The sequence below is a fragment of the Haematobia irritans genome, chromosome 5 (genome assembly GCF_050003625.1).
Source record: "Haematobia irritans isolate KBUSLIRL chromosome 5, ASM5000362v1, whole genome shotgun sequence".
Lineage (NCBI taxonomy): Eukaryota > Metazoa > Arthropoda > Insecta > Diptera > Muscidae > Haematobia > Haematobia irritans.
In genome coordinates, this window is record NC_134401.1 from 7,804,460 (window position 1) to 7,823,982 (window position 19,523).

The 19,523-nt window shown below is 25.2% G+C and overlaps 1 protein-coding gene across 1 annotated transcript in view; it reads left to right on the plus strand.

Moving 5' to 3' along the window:
* Window positions 1-7,383: 7,383 nt before the first annotated feature.
* The window catches only part of ktub (Tub domain-containing protein ktub), a 216,137-nt gene continuing 203,997 nt past the window's right edge, over window positions 7,384-19,523 (plus strand). Inside the window, exon 1 of the mRNA XM_075309231.1 lies at window positions 7,384-8,521. Coding sequence (XP_075165346.1) covers window positions 8,480-8,521 — 42 coding nt within the window. The 5' untranslated portion in view covers window positions 7,384-8,479. The remainder of the gene's footprint in view (window positions 8,522-19,523) is intronic.

Genomic DNA, 19,523 nt, shown 5'->3' on the forward strand with positions numbered 1-19,523 from the left:
TTTCCGAATGGACCACCTAAGACGCAGCCGCGGTCAACATTTAAATGAAATTATCTTCAAAAAGTAAATGTCATGGACCAATCTAACGTTTCAAATAAAGAGCCGATGAGATTTTGCAAATTTTATGCGTTTTTTAAAAAAAAAAAGTTATCAAGCTCTTAACAAATCACCCTTTATTTCTATAGAAAATGTTGTCAAAATTGTTTTCTATAGAAAAATTTGTCAAAATTTTATTAGCATAGAACATTTTGTCAAAATTTTATTTCTGTAGAAAATCTTGTCGAAATTTTATCTCTATAGAAAATTTAGTCAAAATTTTATTTCTATTGAAAATTTTGTCAAAATTTTATTTCTATAGAAAATTTTGTCAAAATTTTATTTCTATAGAAAATTTTGTCAAAATTTTATTTCTATAGAAAATTTTGTCAAAATTTTATTTCTATACAAAATTTTGTCAAAATTTTATTTCTATTCAAAATTTTGTCAAAATTTTATTTCTATAGAAAATTTTGTCAAAATTTTATTTCTATAGAAAATTTTGTCAAAATTTTATTTCTATTGAAAATTTTGTCAAAATTTTATTTCTATAGAAAATTTTGTCAAAATTTTATTTCTATAGAAAATTTTGTCAAAATTTTATTTCTATTGAAAATTTTGTCAAAATTTTATTTCTATAAAAGATTTTTTCAAAATTTTATTTCTATAGAAAATTTTCTCAAAATTTTATTTCTATAAAAAATTTTGTCAAAATTTTATTTCTATAGAAAAAAATTATCACAATATTATTTCTATAGAAAAAATTTATCAAAATTTTATTTCTATAGAAAAAATTTATCAAAATTTTATTTCTATAGAAAAATTTTATCAAAATTTTATTTCTATAGAAAAATTTTGTTACAACTTTATTTCTATAGAAAATTTTGTAAATATTTCATTTTATAGAAAATTTTGTCAAAATTTTATTTCTATAGAAAAATTTGTCAAATCTTTATTTCTATAGAAAATTTTGTCAAATCTTTATTTCTATAGAAAATTTTGTCAAAATTTTATTAGCATAGAACATTTTGTCAAAAATTTATTTCTGTAGAAAATCTTGTCAAAATTTTATCTCTATAGAAAATTTAGTCAAAATTTTATTTCTGTAGAAAATCTTGTCAAAATTTTATCTCTATAGAAAATTTTGTCAAAATTTTATTTCTATAGAAAATTTTGTCAAAATTTTATTTCTATAGAAAATTTTGTCAAAATTTTATTTCTATAGAAAATTTTATTTCAATAGAAAATTTTCTCAAAATTTTACTTCTATAGAAAAACATTTATCAAAATTTTATTTCTGTAGAAAAATTTTTTTACAACTTTATTTCTATAGAAAATTTTAATTCTATAGAAAATTTTGTAAAAATTTTATTTCTATAGAAAATTTTGTTAAAATTTTATTTCTATATAATATTTTGTCAAAATTTCATTTCTATAGAACATTTTTTCAAAATTCTATTTCTATAGAAAATGTTATCATAATTGTATTTCTATAGAAAATATTGTCAAAATTGTATTTCTACAAAAGAATTTGTCAAAATTTTATTTCTATAGAAAATTTTGTCAAATCTTTATTTCTATAGAAAATTTTGTCAAATCTTTATTTCTATAGAAAATTTTGTCAAAATTTTATTCCTATAGAAAATTTTGTCAAAATTTTATTACTATAGAAAATGTTGTCAAAATTTTATTACTATAGAACATTTTGTCAAAATTTTATTTCTGTAGAAAATCTTGTCAAAATGTTATCTCTATAGAAAATTTACTCAAAATTTTATATCTATAGAAAATTTTGTCAAACCTTTATTTCTATAGAAAATTTTGTCAAAATTTTATTTCTATACAACATTTTGTCAAAATTGTATTTCTATAGAAAATTTTTGTCAAAATTCTATTTCTATAGAAAAATTTGTCAAATCTTTATTGCTATAGAAAATTTTGTCAAAATTTTATAACTATAGAACATTTTGTCAAAATTTTATTTCTATAGAAAATTTTGCCAAAATTTTATTTCTATAGAAAATTTTGCCAAAATTTTATTTCTATACCATGAACAATTCAGATCTGCCTATCACAATCAACAATACATTCTTTTTAATATAAAATCCATAAGCTAAATTATTTTCTGGTTGATGTCACAAATTCTTTATAGTTTTTCTTGTCTCTCTTTTTTGTTTTTTTGTTTGGGGTAGAAAACACTACAACTTCTAGTAGCCTATGACTTGCAAAAGTCTCATCATAAATATGTTAAAGCTCTTCGCTAGTAAAACTCTATAAAAACAGGAACCTTTTATTGGCTTTATTTAAAATTCAGCTTCTGGCAATATGGTCGCTTACTCAATGTATAGTGGTACTCAGCATTCATCCTTATTGTACTCGAATGTATAGTGTCTATCATAAACCTAATTGCATATTCACTTCACAGCAAAAAAAAAAAACAAAAACAGAAAAAAGCGAAAAAAAACTATCACCGAATTGAGTAGTGCATCACGGCCTAGGGTATAAGCAGAAAAGAACAAAAAAACCTGTCGTTTGGTGAACGTGGTTTGTCTCTATGGCCACCATGCTTTAGCATCCTTACCTGATATTAAGGCCTGTAAAATATATTTCACATAGGAACATATTTCATTGTTTTACCGCGAATATGTTTTAGTGATAGAGAGTACTTAGCTAGGAAAAAAATGGCTTTTTTTGTCATTAATAGATGGCAAATGGGTTTAAGGTTATAACAGGATACTAGAAAAAAATTAGATGGGCTTTTGGGGCAAGAGCGCAATTCCATACAATAAAAACATTTGAAAGGAAGTCCGACAAGTGTCTATGTATTGTTAGATGTCCATATCTCAAGGTACTTAAAATCCTTTACAACACTCCTATTTAGCTGTACCAATCTAATACAATCCTCTGCTCTGGTTTTCCCGTTGAAAATCATTACATATCCAATGATTGAATTGAAAAAAAAAAATCAAAATTTTATATTGAATTTCAAGGCCTAGAGGATTAACTTGAAGGAGATCGGTTAAGGAATGAGGATATGGGAGCCACACCGTCGTGAAATGGAATGGGGATATGCGAGCCACACCGTGGTGCAATGGTTAGCATTTTCGCTTTGTAGAAGAAAGAGTCATGGTTTCATTCCCAGATTCGATCGACTACCAAAAAATTTTTCAGCAGTGGTTTAACCCCTCTCAGTACTTCTGGTGAAATTCCTGTCTATTTCAAAGCTTATCTAAGCGGTTTTACCATAATGTCAAATGCCGTTCTGAGCTATACATGGAGTCGGGCAGCATGCAAGAGAGAAGTTCATCACTGTGGTATCACATGGAAACCAAATAAGCTCATATTTTTTTTTTTTTTGCTGAAAAAAAAAAAAAAAAAAAAAAAATATATATATATATATATATATATATATATATATATATATATATATATATATATATATATATATATATATATATATATATATATATATATATATATATATATATATATATATATATATATATATATATATATATATATATATATATATATATATATATATATATATATATATATATATATATATATATATATATATATATATAACAAAAAACGATTTCTAAAATAAAAACTTATTTGTCGAGTCCCCCGGACCATATACAAGTTTGACCAACTTTCCCATAAAATTAAAATCTTGACAAAATTTTTTATAGAAATAAAATTTTGACAACATTTTCTATAGCAACAACATTTTGACAAAATTTTTAAAAAATTTTCTATAGAAACAAAATTTTTACAAAATTTTCAATAGAAATAAAGTGTTGACAAATTTTCTATAGCAATAAAATTTTTACAAAATTTCCTACAGAAATCAAATTTTGACAAATGTTTCTATAGAAATAAAATTTTGACAAAATTTTCTATAACAATAAAATTTTTACACAATTTTCTATAGAAATAAAATTTTGACAAAGGTTTCCATAGAAATAAAATTTTGACAAAATTTTCTATAGAAATAAAATTTTGAAAAAATGTTCTATAGAAATAAAATTTTGACAAATTTTTCTATAAAAAAATGAAATTTTGACAAAATTTTCTATAGAAATAAAATTTGGAAAAAATTTCTTTAGAAATACAATTTTGACAAAATTTTCTATAGAAATAAAATTTTGACAAAATTTTCTATAGAAATAAAATTTTGAGAAAATTTTCTAAAGAAATAAAATTTTGACAACATTTTCTATAGAAATAAAGTTTTGACAAAATTTTCTATAGCAATAAAATTTTTACAAAATTTTATACAGAAATAAAATTTTGACAAAATTTTCTATAGAAATAAAATTTTTACAAAATTTTCAATAGAAATAAAATTTTGACAAAATTTTCAATAGAAATAAAATTTTGACAAAATTTTCTATAAAAATAAAATTTTTACAAAATACAATTTTGACAAAATTTTGTATAGAAATAAAACTTTGAGAAAATTTTCTAAAGAAATAAAATTTTGACAAAATTTTCTATAGAAATAAAATTTTGACAAAATTTTTTACAGAAATAAAGTTTTGAAAAAATCTCCGATAGAAGTAAAATTTTGACAAAAATGTCTAGAGAAATAAAATTTTGGCAAAATTTTCTATAGACATAAAATTTTGACAAAATTTTCTATAGAAATAAAATTTTGTATAGAAATAAAATTTTGACAAAATTTTCTATAGAAATAAAATTTTCTATGTAGAAATACAATTTTGACAAAATTTTCTAAAGAAATAAAATTTTGAGAAAGTTTTGTATAGAAATAAAATTTTGAGAAAATTTTCTATAGAAATAAAATTTTGAGAAAATTTTCTGTAGAAATAAATTTTTGACAAAATTTTCTATAGAAATACAAAATTTTTTATAGAAATAAAATTTTCTATTAAAAATAAAATATTGATAAAAATTTTTAATAGAAATAAAATTTTGGCAAAATTTTTCTATAGAAATAAAATTTTCTATATAGAAATACAATTTTGACAAAATATTCTAAAGAAATAAAAATAAAAAATAAAAAAAAATAAATTTTGAGAAAATTTTCTGTAGAAATAAAATTTTGACAAAATTTTCTATAGAAATAAAATTTTCTATGAAAAATAAAATATTGATAAAATTTTCAATAGAATTAAAATTTTGGCAAATTTTCTATAGAAATAAAATGTTGACAAAATTTTCTATAGAAATAAAATTATCAGGCAAATCGGATAAAAATTGACGTGTCTAGAGGCTCAAGACCAGGGAGTCGATTTGTATGGAAGCTAAACAAAAAAAAAATTATCAAAATTTTTCCAATTAAAATTTTAACTAAATTTTCAAAAATATCCAATTAAAAATTTCATTGGTTCAACAAAATTTGTAATTGAAACAAAAATAAATCACAAAAATTAATTTTTTAGTTGGAACAATTAATTTTTCAATTGTCTTTGGTGATTGATATTATCATTTCTGTGATTAAAGACATTTCAATTAAAAATTAATTGGATCAATTAATTTCGTGATTGAAGATAAAAAATATTTTTTCTGTGTATGTCATAATGTGGACCGATAAAGTCCATATTCGAACTTGACCTGACTGCAGATAAAATACGGGTTTGTGTAAAATATCAGCTGGATAGCTTTATTTTTGAAGACTGTAGCATGATTACAATTGACAGCCAGTCAGAAAGACTGGCTGTCAATTGAAAATGTTCTTTTTGGATCCGGAAGTGGTGCCAAATTGATGCAGAAGCTATGAATTTAACATGGGCTTGTCATAGGACGGATAGAATTTAAAAAATTTTTATGACTTTTAGTGCATTATAACGCTAGTCTGGAACGTTTGTCATCAACTATTTTATATAAAACTCTTGACAAATATTGACTATATATAGTATAGTGGTAGCATGCCCACCTTGCATACACAAGGTCGTGGATTCGATTCCTGCTTCGACCGAACACCAAAAAGTTTTTCAGTGGTGGATTATCCCACCTCAGTAATGCTGGTGACATTTCTGAGGGTTTCAAAGCTTCCCTAAGTGGTTTCACTGCAATGTGGAACGCCGTTCGGACTTGGCTATAAAAAGAAGGTCCCTTGTCATTGAGCTTAACGGGCAGCACTCAGTGTTAAGAGTTCACCAATGTGGTATCACAATGGACTGAATAGTCTAAGTGAGCCTGATACATCGGGCTGCCACCTAACCTAACCTAGTACATCACCATATCGGTCTAACATATAAACCACCAGCGTTACCAAATAGGCCTTTTTCGCTAGATCTGGTTTTGTTTTAAGTATTTTAGCGGAAAAAAAATTATTTCTTGGCCTTTCGCGAGTTTTTTTTAGGATGTCGACAAGAAACGGCATGTGAACAAACCTGCGATTTGATCTAACCCTTTCTGCTAGAATAAGGTTTTCCACATATTTCAAAGTACAATCCATACATTAAAAATCATTCCCGCCATGACTTTTGGTACAAAAAATATTTAGCATTTTTTATGGATTTTTTGCTTGTAGTTTGAGAAATAATCTAGAGGTTTCATTAAAAATAAAATATTAGCAACGCTGCAAACCATATTCCAAATTTCAAACCCAATTAAAATTATGCTTTCTAGACCAACAAAAACAATTCAATAGATCCCCTCAATAACACCTATTTAATTACATTTTTACTTATTGATAATTTCCCCCATTGGGCATTGTCATTGTATATGGCAACACTATAAGCAGCTGCAAATTCCAATATATATGCAATGCATGTGCATGGTGTAGCTACATTGTGTACTTTAATTCCTCCATAGCATACCATACCATAATAATGTAAGGTTGCTATAGTTTCACTTGCAGAGGTCCTGTGAAGTGTGCTGCTAGTAAAAATGAACACACATGCACATACACATCCTAACAATTACACTAAAGGCAACAATGCAAAGGCCATTACACAGCAAACTAAAAACAACAAACACAAGTCACTCACATCAAATGGTAACATGAGAAGATTGAAACAGAGAGAGACAGAGAGCAAGAACTAAAGGCAATGAGAGCTGTACAATAGCATGAAATATGAGGCGTTAAACACTGTTAGCCAAACAGTCTGCAGAGACTAAAATTAAATAGAGAGTTTAACATGCATATTCTCATTCGTTTACATTGGAGAGACCAAGTGTGGTGTATAAAATCAAAGTGAGTGTATTGATTCAGCAAACTCTCTAATGTTAAAGGACTTAATGATTCGTGTTTGGACTGTTAAATCTTCGGCTTATTATGGATATATGTATATCCTTACCATGGTGAAATTTGTTTATTTAGTCATTGTTTAGCTCCGCCAAGGAATACACGAATAACAGAAAATTAGAGAATTAGGGAATATCCTTTTTGTTTTATGTGTTGTTGATTTTAACGTAAATCGTGAAAACAAAGAAATTCGTTAAAAATAAAATACGCGTGTTGTTGTTTCATAGGTAACGGTCGTCGTCGTTGTCGTGGTTGCTTTTTTTTGTCTTTTTTCTTGTTTCATTCAACGTTGCCAGGATAACAAAGCATTTGTTGAAAGAAACCAACGGCGACAACAACAACAATATGACGTCATGCTTTGCATGTCCATCGTTGAAATGATTCACATTTGTTAATGTGTTGTTTTGTGTTCTGTACGAAAAAGAAATTCATATACAAAAAAAATTGTTAAGAAAAAGGAAATTATTAAGAAAAATTCTATGAAAACAAATCTCAAAGTGCTTACGATTTTCGATAAACATGTTGTTCTCTTAGCCTCTTGAGGAATACATCATTTGTATAGATGAGGTAGTGGATTTTTTTATGGCATTTTAATTACCGGCATATTTCCATTGAAATGTTCACGTTTTGAGGTTCGATTCTCTAAGTGAAATTGGGGTCAGTGATTTAACAAGCCATCTATGTGATTGTGTTTACCTTTTGCCATAGGCCCCTTTAAATCAAAAAGCTGCCATATGTTTGGATTTTTAATCAATAAAATATAAACAACTAAGTGAATAAAACAACAAGTACTTGGCAAAATATAAAACAAAAACCATAAATTTGCCTTTAACAACTGTGGCCATAGGCCAATGGCAAGAGCATTGCTAATTCAGTTTTTATTTCAATTCGTTGTAGAAAAATACAACATCGGCTTTTGTATAGCGCACAATAACTCAACGTAAAATTAAAATACAAAAAATCCATAAGTGTAAAAATAATAAAAGAAAATCTCAAAAAATAATAGACCGCGTATACTATTCTAAGTGGCATTTTTCGAAATCAATTAAAAAAAAATATGAATACTTAATAAAGTTGGAGAAAAAACAAAAACGAAAACATTTTTTGACTTATTCTCCATTTCCAAAATATTTCTTCGATATCCTTTTGGTTTGTGTATCCTTAACACGTGCTGTCATCATCATCTTCATCACATTCAACGTCAACTTCATCATCATCATCATGTCCGCAATTAGCAATCGCAGTCAAAAAATGGAACAACAGGTTTGTATACAAATACGAATGTGAATATAAAAGAATGTTTGAAATTTAAAACATCTACGACAAATGAAAAATAAATTCTCATTTCGCTAATTTCTCGTCACGATACATATATGCGTTGACACAGTGGGCCATAAATATACAACAAAAATAAAGAGAACCCAGTCATGGGAGAACATTTCGAAGAAAACAAAAAAAATGAATATTAAAATTTTCAAGACGGACAAAATTTAAGTCAAATTTAGTGATTTAAAAAAAATATGAGCTATGTGATAAATTTGTCTGTGTAAATGTTTTTCCTAGTTTGACTGAATATTGCTAGAGTAAGCCAAAAATAATTTTAAAAAAATAATACATACATTTTTTCCTATTTTGAGTGAATATCGCTAAAGTAAGCAAAAAAAATTTTTTTTTGATATAATAAAAATTCTCTTACATTGAGAAAAAATTTTACTATAATAAAATATTTTTCTGAAATTAAAAAAAAAATTGAATAAAATTTATCAAATGGAGCCAAATATTTTATACACCAAAAATAAGTACAAACATTTAAGTTTATTTTTAACTAAATTAAAGCTACAGTGGGCGATAAATATATACCCAACGAACACGAAACGAAAAAAGTATTTCAAAGAAAAACAAATGACAGTCAGTTTTTTTTTAAATGTCTTTAGAGCCATACAAAATTCAAGATGCACATGATTTAACTAAAATTGACTGATTAAAAAAAATATATGAACTATTTTATGAGTAACTCGTTCGTGTGATTTTTTTTTCCTACTTTAAGTTAATATCATTAGAGTAAGCCAAAATTAATTTAAAACAAATAAGAAAAGTCCAGTCGGGCGGAGCCGACTATATTATACCCTGCACCACTTTGTAGATCAAAATTTTCGATACCATATCACAGCCGTCAAATGTGTTGGGTGCTTTATATAAAGGTTTGTCCCAAATAAATACATTTAAATATCACTCGATTTGGACAGAATTTGATAGACTTTTACAAAATCTATAGACTCAAAATTTAAGTTGGCTAATGCACTAGGGTGGAACACAATTTTAGTAAAAAAAATATGGGAAACATTTAAATCTGAAGCAATTTTAAGGAAACTTCGCAAAAGTTTATTTATGATTTATCACTCGATATATATGTATTACAAGTTTAGGAAAATTAGAGTCAGTTTTACAACTTTTCGACTAAGCAGTGGCGATTTTACAAGGAAAATGTTGGTATTTTGACCATTTTTGTCGAAATCAGAAAAACATATATATGGGAGCTATATCTAAATCTGAACCGATTTCAACGAAATTTGGCACGCATAGCTACAATGCTAATTCTACTCCCTGTGCAAAATTTCAACTAAATCGGAGCAAAAATTTGGCCTCTGTGGTCATATGAGTGTAAATCGGGCGAAAGCTATATATAGGAGCTATATCTAAATCTGAACCGATTTCTATCAAATTTGGCACGCATAGCTACAATGCTAAATCTACTCCCTGTGCAAAATTTCAACCAAATTGGGCCAAAACTCTGGCTTCTGGGGCCATATAAGTCCATATCGGGCGGAAAATATATATGGAAGCTATATCTTAATCTGAACCGATTTCAATCAAATTTGGCACAGATGTTTATACTACCAATTGTACTCCTTGTGCAAAATTTCAAGCTAATCGGGATAAAATTCTGGCTTCTGGGTCCATATAAGTGCATATCGGGCGAAATATATATATGGGAGCTATATCTAAATCTGAATCGATTTCAACCAAATTTGGCACGCATAGCTACAATGCCAAATCTACTCCCTGTGCAAAATTTCAACCAAATTGGGCCAAAACTCTGGCTTTTAAGACCATATTAGTCCATATCGGGCGAAAGATATATAAGGGAGCTATATCTAAATCTGAACCGATTTCAATCAAATTTTGCACACTTGACTATACGACTAAGTGTTATGTTTGTACAAAATTTCAAGCAAATCGGTATAAAACTCTGGCTGCTGGGTCCATATTAGTGCATATCGGGCGAAAGATATATATGGGAGCTATATCTAAATCTGAACCGATTTCAATAAAATTTGGCACACTTGACTATAGTACTAATTGTTCTTCTTGTGCAAAATTTTAAGCAAATTAAGGTAAAACTCTGGCTTCTGGGGCCATATAAGTCCATATCGGGCGAAATATATATATGGGAGCTATATCTAAATCTGAACCGATTTCTTCCAAAATCAATAGGGATCTATTCTGAGCCAAAACACATACTTGTGCCAAATTTGAAGTCGATTGTACTAAAACTGCGACCTAGACTGTGATTACAAAAATGTGTTCACGGACAGACGGACAGACGGACATGGCTATATCGACTCAGGAGCCCACCCTGAGCATTTTTGCCAAAGACACCATGTGTCTATCTCGTCTCCTTCTGGATGTTGCAAACATATGCACTAACTTATAATACCCTGTTCCACAGTGTGGCGCAGGGTATAAAAAATCGCACATTGAGGGAAATTTTTACTTCGATAAAAAAATTTGCCTGAAATAAAAAAAATAAAATAGATTTGGAAATTTTTGTTGCTTTTGGAGCAGTTTCAAATAGAGACAAATATTTTATACACCAAAAAAAAAAATTAAATAAAAAAAAAATATACGATAAATATACACCCAACGAACATAAAAAATTTTAGAAGAAAAAAAAGCTGACAGTTAAAATTTTTTATAATGTCTTACAAAATTCAAGACGGACAAAATTTAACTTCAATTTACTGATTTAGAAAAATATGAACTATTTTGTGAGTATGTCATTTATATAAAATGCTTTCTTACTTTGAAGTAAACGTTAGAGTAAAACCAAAAATTATTAAAAAAATCTTACCTTATTTTAGTATAATAAAATAATTTTCCTGAAATAAAAACAAATAAATATTTTTTTTTTTAATTTTTGTTGATTTTGAAGCAAAATGAAATGGAGCCAAATATTTTATACACCAAAAAAATTAAGCCTACCATGAAAAAAATTAGATTTATTTTTAACTAAATTAAAGCTACAGTGAGCGATAAATATACACCCGAACATAAAAATGTATTTCAGAGAAAAACAAATGGCAGTTAAAATATTTTTAAATGTCTCTAGAGATATACAAAATTCAAGACGGACAAAATTTAAATAAAATTTACAGATTTCAAAAAAAAATTTATATGAACTATTTTGTGAGTAATTCGTTTGGGTAAAATTTTTTCCTACTTTGAATTAATAAAGTTAGAGTAAACCAATAATAATTCAAAAATAAAAAAAAATCTCACATTGCGGAAAATTTTACTATAATAAAATAATTTTCATGAAATAAAATCAATTTAAATTACCTTTGGAAATTTTTGTTAACTATGGAGCAGAATCAAATGGCCAAAATCCAAACTTTTTTATACATCCAGAAAAAAGTGAACCAACCGTTTATTTTTAAATAAATTTTAAAATATTTTATTAATTGCATTATACAAAAAATTGAATACTTTTTGTCCAATTGAAGAAAATTTATTAAAAATATGAAATTTTTCTATTGTTTAAGAAAAAGTTCATATTTTGAAGGAAACAAAATTGAGTTAAAAATTTTTAAAATAATTTTAGTTTCAAGTTCACGACATATATAATTAAACAAAATTATTCATTTTAGTAAATTATGAATACAATTTAAGTAAAATTTATTCATTTAAGAAAAAATGAAAAATTTTATGTGAATTGTGAATTTAGTAAAATTCGATCTCTATGATATATATTGATATATTGTGAATTTACTAAAATTCGATCTCTATGATATATATTTTTTTCCTCATTTTTGGTTTATGTTATTAAATTAAAAAAAAAATAATAATAATAACAAAATAAGGGGAATTATCTAATTTTAATAAAAAGTTAATTCATTTAATAAAAATATGAAAAATTTTATATGCATTTTGAATATAGTAAAATTCGATGTCGATCGGTCATTAGTAATTTTTTTTTCTCATTTTTCGTTCATGTCATTAAATTAAACAATAAAATAAGAAGAATTTTCCCAAAATCAAAGATTACACAGCCTAATGCCCTGTTCCTGTATATCGAACGAAAACCAGTTCGGAAGAAAGGCAGTCACTCGAATTCGAATGAATTTGGGTTTTTCTATTTTTGAAAGTTCGATTCGTTTGTATGAGAATACATTGATTATTAAAAATGAGTATTTTTAAATTTTTGGCCTGAGAATTCATTCAAATGACAACAAAATATGAAGTGACTTGCCTTTCCAAATAAAAGAACAAAAATCAATTTTCTTTCGTTTGAAATACGAAAGAAAGCTTTCGTTCGATATACAGGAACAGGCCATAAATGCTTTATTATTATACGGATAAAAGAGAATGAAAATTCCATAAGTGAGAGGTTTATCCTAATTTAAATTTTATTTATCGTAGATTTTTTTATTAAAAAAATTACAAAATTGAATAAAAAATGCAATCTGGACAGAATTAAAATGAATAAAAAAATTAAAACCAAGTTGAACTTAGCCAACAAAAAAGTTCATTCATGTTAAGATAACCAATTTTTCGAATCACTTAATTATAAGTGAATTAAATTTATTTTTTTATTCCCGCTTCCAGTTAGACCTTCTTTGCCAAAGTAATGCTCAATAAAAAGCTCGTTGGTTTATCCCACATGGTACCGGATTTGCATCTTAAATAATTTTGAAAAAGTCAAAAAAGGTCGAAGAAATCGACTTTTTAATTCTGATTGCAATATCTCAATTCGATTTATAGGATAATTAACTGTTTTAAAATGCTTGTCAATCGTGGCAAAGTCAATCGATCTTCAAAATTCCAACATAAATAAAAAAATGAATATGATATAAACATTTTTATTTTCCTAGGACATTTGTCCATAACATTTCCCTTGGCAATCGATTTGCTAGAGATTTTTCAATATTTATAGGCTTATTTTAAAATTCTGGGTTCTAGCAGAATATACATATTTTATATATTAATATTTTAAAATGTTTTATGTGTAGGGCTTAAGGAACATATTGTGCCGTAAACTAAAATTGCACACTCTCTACTCTACTTTTCGTAACAGGATGCATTTTCTGGTATATTAAAAACAAAACAAATTTATTATACAGCAGCAATCCAAGGATGGAAAATACAATTTTTAAAAAAGTACAAAAAAGGTATTTTTTGAGAGAAAAAGTACTTTTCACTAAATTTTAACAAAAAATCCATTGGAAGATTATTGTCTAGAGCTCCTTTAGACTGAATTTTGAAGAAAATAAAATTTTGTTTGTCACTTTTCTATAAAAATAAAAAATTTCACAAAATTTTCCATAGAAATAAAATTTTGTCAAACTTTTCTATAGAAATAAAATTTTAACAAAATTTTCTATAAAATAAAATTTCTATAAAAATAAAATTTTGACAAAATTTTCTATAAAATAAAATTTCTATAAAAATAACATTTTGACAAAATTTTCTATAAAAATAAAATTTTGACAACATTTGCTATAAATTTGTTTTTTACAAAATTTTCAATAAAAAAATTTACAAAAATTCCTATAGAAATAAAATTTTGACAAAATTTTATTTTAAAATTCTGGGTTCTAGCAGAATATACATATTTTATATATTAATATTTTACAAATTTGTATGTCTAGGGCTTAAGGAACATATTGTGCCGTAAACTAAAATTGCACACTCTCTACTCTACTTTTCGTAGCAGGATACATTTTCTGGTATATTAAAAAAATTATTACACAGCAGCAATCCAGGGATGGAAAATACAATTTTTAAGAAAGTACAAAAAACGTATCTTCTGAGAGAAAAAGTACTTTTCACTAAATTTTAACAAAAATTCCATTGGAAGATTAGAGCTCCTTAAAACTAAATTTTAAAGAAAAAAATTTTGTTTGTCACTTTTTTAAAGAAAAAAAATTTATAAAATTTTCTATGGAAATTTTCTATAGAAATAAAATTTTGACAAAATTTTCTATAGAAATAAAATTTTGACAAAATTTTCTATAGAAATAAAATTTTAACAAAATTTTCTATAGAACTAAAATTTTCACAAAATTTTCTATAGAAATAAAATTTTGACAAAATTCTCCAAAGAAAAAAATTGTGAAAAATTTTCTATAGAAATAAAATTTTGGCAAAATTTTCTATAGAAATAAAATTGTGAAAAATTTTCTAAGAAATAAAATTTTTACAAAATTTTTTATAGAAACAAAATTTTGACAAAATAAAATCTTGACAATATTCTATAGAAATAAAATTTTGACAAAATTTTCTATGGAAATAAAATTTTGGCAAAATTTTCTATAGAAATTAAATTTTGACAAAATTTTCTATAGAAATAAAATTTTGGCAAAAATTTTCTATGGAAATAAAATTTTGGCAAAATTTTCTATAGAAATAAAATTTGACAAAATTTTCTATAGAAATAAAATTTTGGCAAAATTTTCTATTTTCTATGGAAATTTTCTATAGAAATAAAATTTTGACAAAATTTTCTATAGAAATAAAATTTTAACAAAATTTTCTATAGAACTAAAATTTTCACAAAATTTTCTATAGAAATACAATTTTGACAAAATTCTCTATAGAAAAAAATTGTGAAAAATTTTCTATAGAAATAAAATTGTGAAAAATTTTCTATAGAAATAAAATTTTTACAAAATTTTTTTATAGAAACAAAATTTTGACAAAATAAAATCTTGACAATATTCTATAGAAATAAAATTTTGACAAAATTTTCTATGGAAATAAAATTTTGGCAAAATTTTCTATAGAAATTAAATTTTGACAAAATTTTCTATAGAAAAAAAATTTTGGCAAAAATTTTCTATGGAAATAAAATTTTGGCAAAATTTTCTATAGAAATAAAATTTTGACAAAATTTTCTATGGAAATAAAATTTTGACAAAATTTTCTATAGAAATAAAATTTTGGCAAAATTTTCTATAGAAATAAAATTTTGACAAATTTTTCTATAGAAATAAAATTTTGACAAAATTTTCTATAGAAATAAAATTTTGACAAAATTTTCTATAGAAATAAAATTTTGACAAAATTTTCTATAAAAATAAAATTTTGACAACATTAGGTATAAATTTTTTTTATAGAAAATTTTGTCCAAAAATTTATTTTTATAGAAAATTTTGTCAAAATATTATTTCTTTTTACAAAATTTTTTATAGAAACAAAATTTTGACAAAATAAAATTTTGACAATATTCTATAGAAATAAAATTTTGACAAAATTTTTTATAGAAATACAATTTTAACAAAATTTTCTATACAAATAAAATGTTGACAAAATTTTCTTTAGAAATAAAATTTTAACAAAATTTTCTGGAAATGAAATTTTGACAAAATTTTCAATGGAAATAAAATTTTGACAAAATTTTCTATGGAAATAAAATTTTGACAAAATTTTCTATGGAAATAAAATTTTGACAAAATTTTCTATAGAAATAAAATTTTGACAAAATTTTCTACAGAAATAAAATTTTGACAAAATTTTCTATAGAAATAAAATTGTGAACAATTTACTATAGAAATAAAATTTTGACAAAATTTTCTATAGAAATAAAATTTTGACAAAATTTCCTATAGAAATAAAATTTTGACAAAATTTTCTATAGAAATAAAATTTTGACAAAATTTGCTATAGAAATAATATTTTGACAAAATTTCCTATAGAAATAAAATTTTGACAAAAATTTTTATAGAAATAAAATTTTAACAAAATTTTCTATACAATTAAAATTTTGACAAAATTTTCTATATAGAAATAACATTTTTGTGAAAATTTTCTGTGGAAATAAAATTTTTACAAAATTTTCTTTAGAAATAAAATTTTGACAAAATTTTCTATAGAAATAAAATTCTGACAAAATTTTCTTTCTCAAAATATTAAAATATTTTTTTACTAAATCATTCATGGGACGGTACTGACCAGTACCAGTGAAAAAGTTTTGAAAAAAGGACTATAGTACTGCATTTTCCATACCTGCAGCAATTCCTTCTTAATACGAGAACATCTCTTTCAATAGTCTCTTTTGGGAGGCCCATGGAATAACAACAATAACTCAACATAAACTCATTAACATACAAGAGCACACAAGTATACACACATACTCTCGAACATAAATATTTACAAACGGGTATAACATGACTCTATTACATGTTAATTGCCCATGTATACGAATGTTAATCACCAAAAAGGGCCGAAATGTAATTTTCATGTCGAGATTAATACTGAGGCTATTCTATAAAAACATGGCCCAATAGGGGTTTTGAGTTTCAGAATAATTTTGTGATTTAATTTTTGGGGGAGAACAAAAAAACCAAAAAAAAAAATTTAATTCACAAAATTGTATATATAAAGCAATTCGTTCATATATTTGTTTTTATTAGGCCTCGTAATTTTGTTGTTTATATTTTTGTATAGAGTTGGGTCGCCAATGAATCGAGAGGAGGATGAGGATTTTAGAAGGGAAACTTGGAAAATTCTAGCTTTTATTTTTTTTTTTATAAACCACAAATGTGGTATTTATTGGCTTAAGTGTTGGTCGGTATGTGTGTATGTGAATATCAATGCGGTTGAAATGCAATCAAAATAAAGCCTCGTGGTGGGGGAGGGGGCGAGAGGTCATTTTCAGGATGTTTAGTTCTGGTTGGTGTATACAAAAGGTGGCATGAGGTAAATTACAATTGTAATTACCACAATAGAGACCCGCCTTCACATTGACATCAACCGCAATAAAAACAATAGCAATGACAGTTGCCGAAGGACATAAAATAATAACCAAATGGCAATGTGACAGCAATAACACAAATGAGGACATTAATCGATTTTTATGCACTGGAAACAATTACACAATTGAAAACAAATTAAAAGCACCTGCGACCCATAAAGAAAATTGGAAAGGACAAAGAATTCAAACATAGCTCCCCACCCCCAAAACCCATAAGTTCTGGGGCAATCAGAAAATTATCATTAAGTGTGGTTTGGGATACCAGGGCGAAACTTCCCCTCTTTTAGATTGCAAGCCTTTATGAGCATTGATATCCCCAATTCACATTGACTGTCCCCCAAAATAAAGGACATGCAATTACATTGTCTTTAATGAACCAATAAAAAAACGACAAAAACACGAAGAAGAAGAGAAATAAGCAACAAAATACACAGAAATGTTTTCCTTTAATTGAAGCCAAAATAAAAGTGCATGCATGGCATGTTGATTGGCTTTTGTTTTAATTCTGTTAAGGATATTGGTTAGAAAATATCTACAATAGAAAAAACAAGGACAAAATGACAAACTTCGTTATGAGAATGCATGAGGAATTTCAATTATCCTTGTCACAATATTTTTAGAATTTAATGAGTCCGTACTAAAACCCACCAGGGACTATTTAAATTTGTAGTAGGTTTAATATAAACATGAGTAAGAACCTAAAGCTTTTACATATACTCTTAGAAACATGGGTTTGAACCGGTAGGGTGTAAGACACACAATCAGTACTATATATACACAGAAAAAAATATCACGAACATTTTAATTGAGTTTAAAAAGATATTCAATTAAAAATTTTATTTGTTTAACAAAATTTTTAATTGAAACAAAAATCAATCAAAAGTTAGTTGTATGAAGAAAATGAACCCTAACTGATGGCAAAATATGAAGTTTTAAGAAAAAAAAATTCAATATTCCTATGTGTTAGCCCTTTTTAGGACTCTATCCATAGAAGGAAGTTTTAAACCACGGCTGAAGACCGGCCACGGAAAAAACCAAATCTGAGGTGATACAATGCTATTCAGAACAACAAAAGAGTCTATAGTTGCCACAATTGACCAAACCCAGAATGTCAAATTAGATTCCACTTGCAAACGAAGCACAATCCCAAAAAGGTAATTGGAGTTTATTTTCATTTGAAATATTGGAGTTTATTTTCATAATGCAAATGGGCCCCAAAAATAAAATGAAGTCACTCCCACAATTGCCACTCGTGCCAAAAATAATCTACCAAAATTTGGAGAAATTTGTACTACAATCTACCAAATTAAAAGATCCCATTTTGAAGTTTTTTTTTTTTAATCAAAATCTTTGTGGTTAGTATAAAAATGTTTTTTTCTTCGAATTAATGAATGGTTCCTCCTAAGAACGACAATTTTTTGGGTGTGTAAATACCCTTGAATTGTTAATGTGTTGAATTTTATTTCTATAGAAAATTGTCAAAATTTTATTTTTATTGAAAATTTTGTCAAAATTTTATTTCTATAAAAAATTTTTTTAAAATTTTATTTCTATAGAAAATTTTGTCAAAATTTTATTTCTGTAGAAAATTTTGTCAAAATTTTATTTCTATAGAAAATTTTGTCAAAATTTTATTTCTATAGAAACATTTGTCAAAATTTTACTTCATTTGACAATTTAAACATTTTATTTTTACGAACATTTTTTCAACATTTTATTTCTATAAAAAATTTTCTTAAAACTTTATTTCTATAGAACATTTTGTCCAAATTTTATTTCTATAGAGGATTTTGTGAAAATTTTATTTCTATTGAAAATTTTGTCAAAATTTTATTTCTATAGAAAATTTTATTAAAATTTTATTTCTATAGAAAATTTTAATAAAATTTTATTTCTATAGAAAATTTTGTCAAAATTTTATTTCTATAGAAAATTTTGTCAAAATTTTATTTCTATAGAAAAATTTTTCAAAATTTTATATCTTTAGAAAAATTGGTAAAAATTTTATTTCTATTGAAAATTTTTTCAAAATTTTATTTGTATTGAAAATTTTGTCAAAATTTTATTTCTATAGAAAATTTTATCAACATTTTTTTCTATTGAAAATTTTATCAAAATTTTATTTCTATACAAAATTTTGTCAAGATTTTATTTCAATTGAAAATCTTGTCAAAATTTTATTTTTATTGAAAATTTTGTCAAAATTTTAATTTCATAGATAATTTTCTCAAA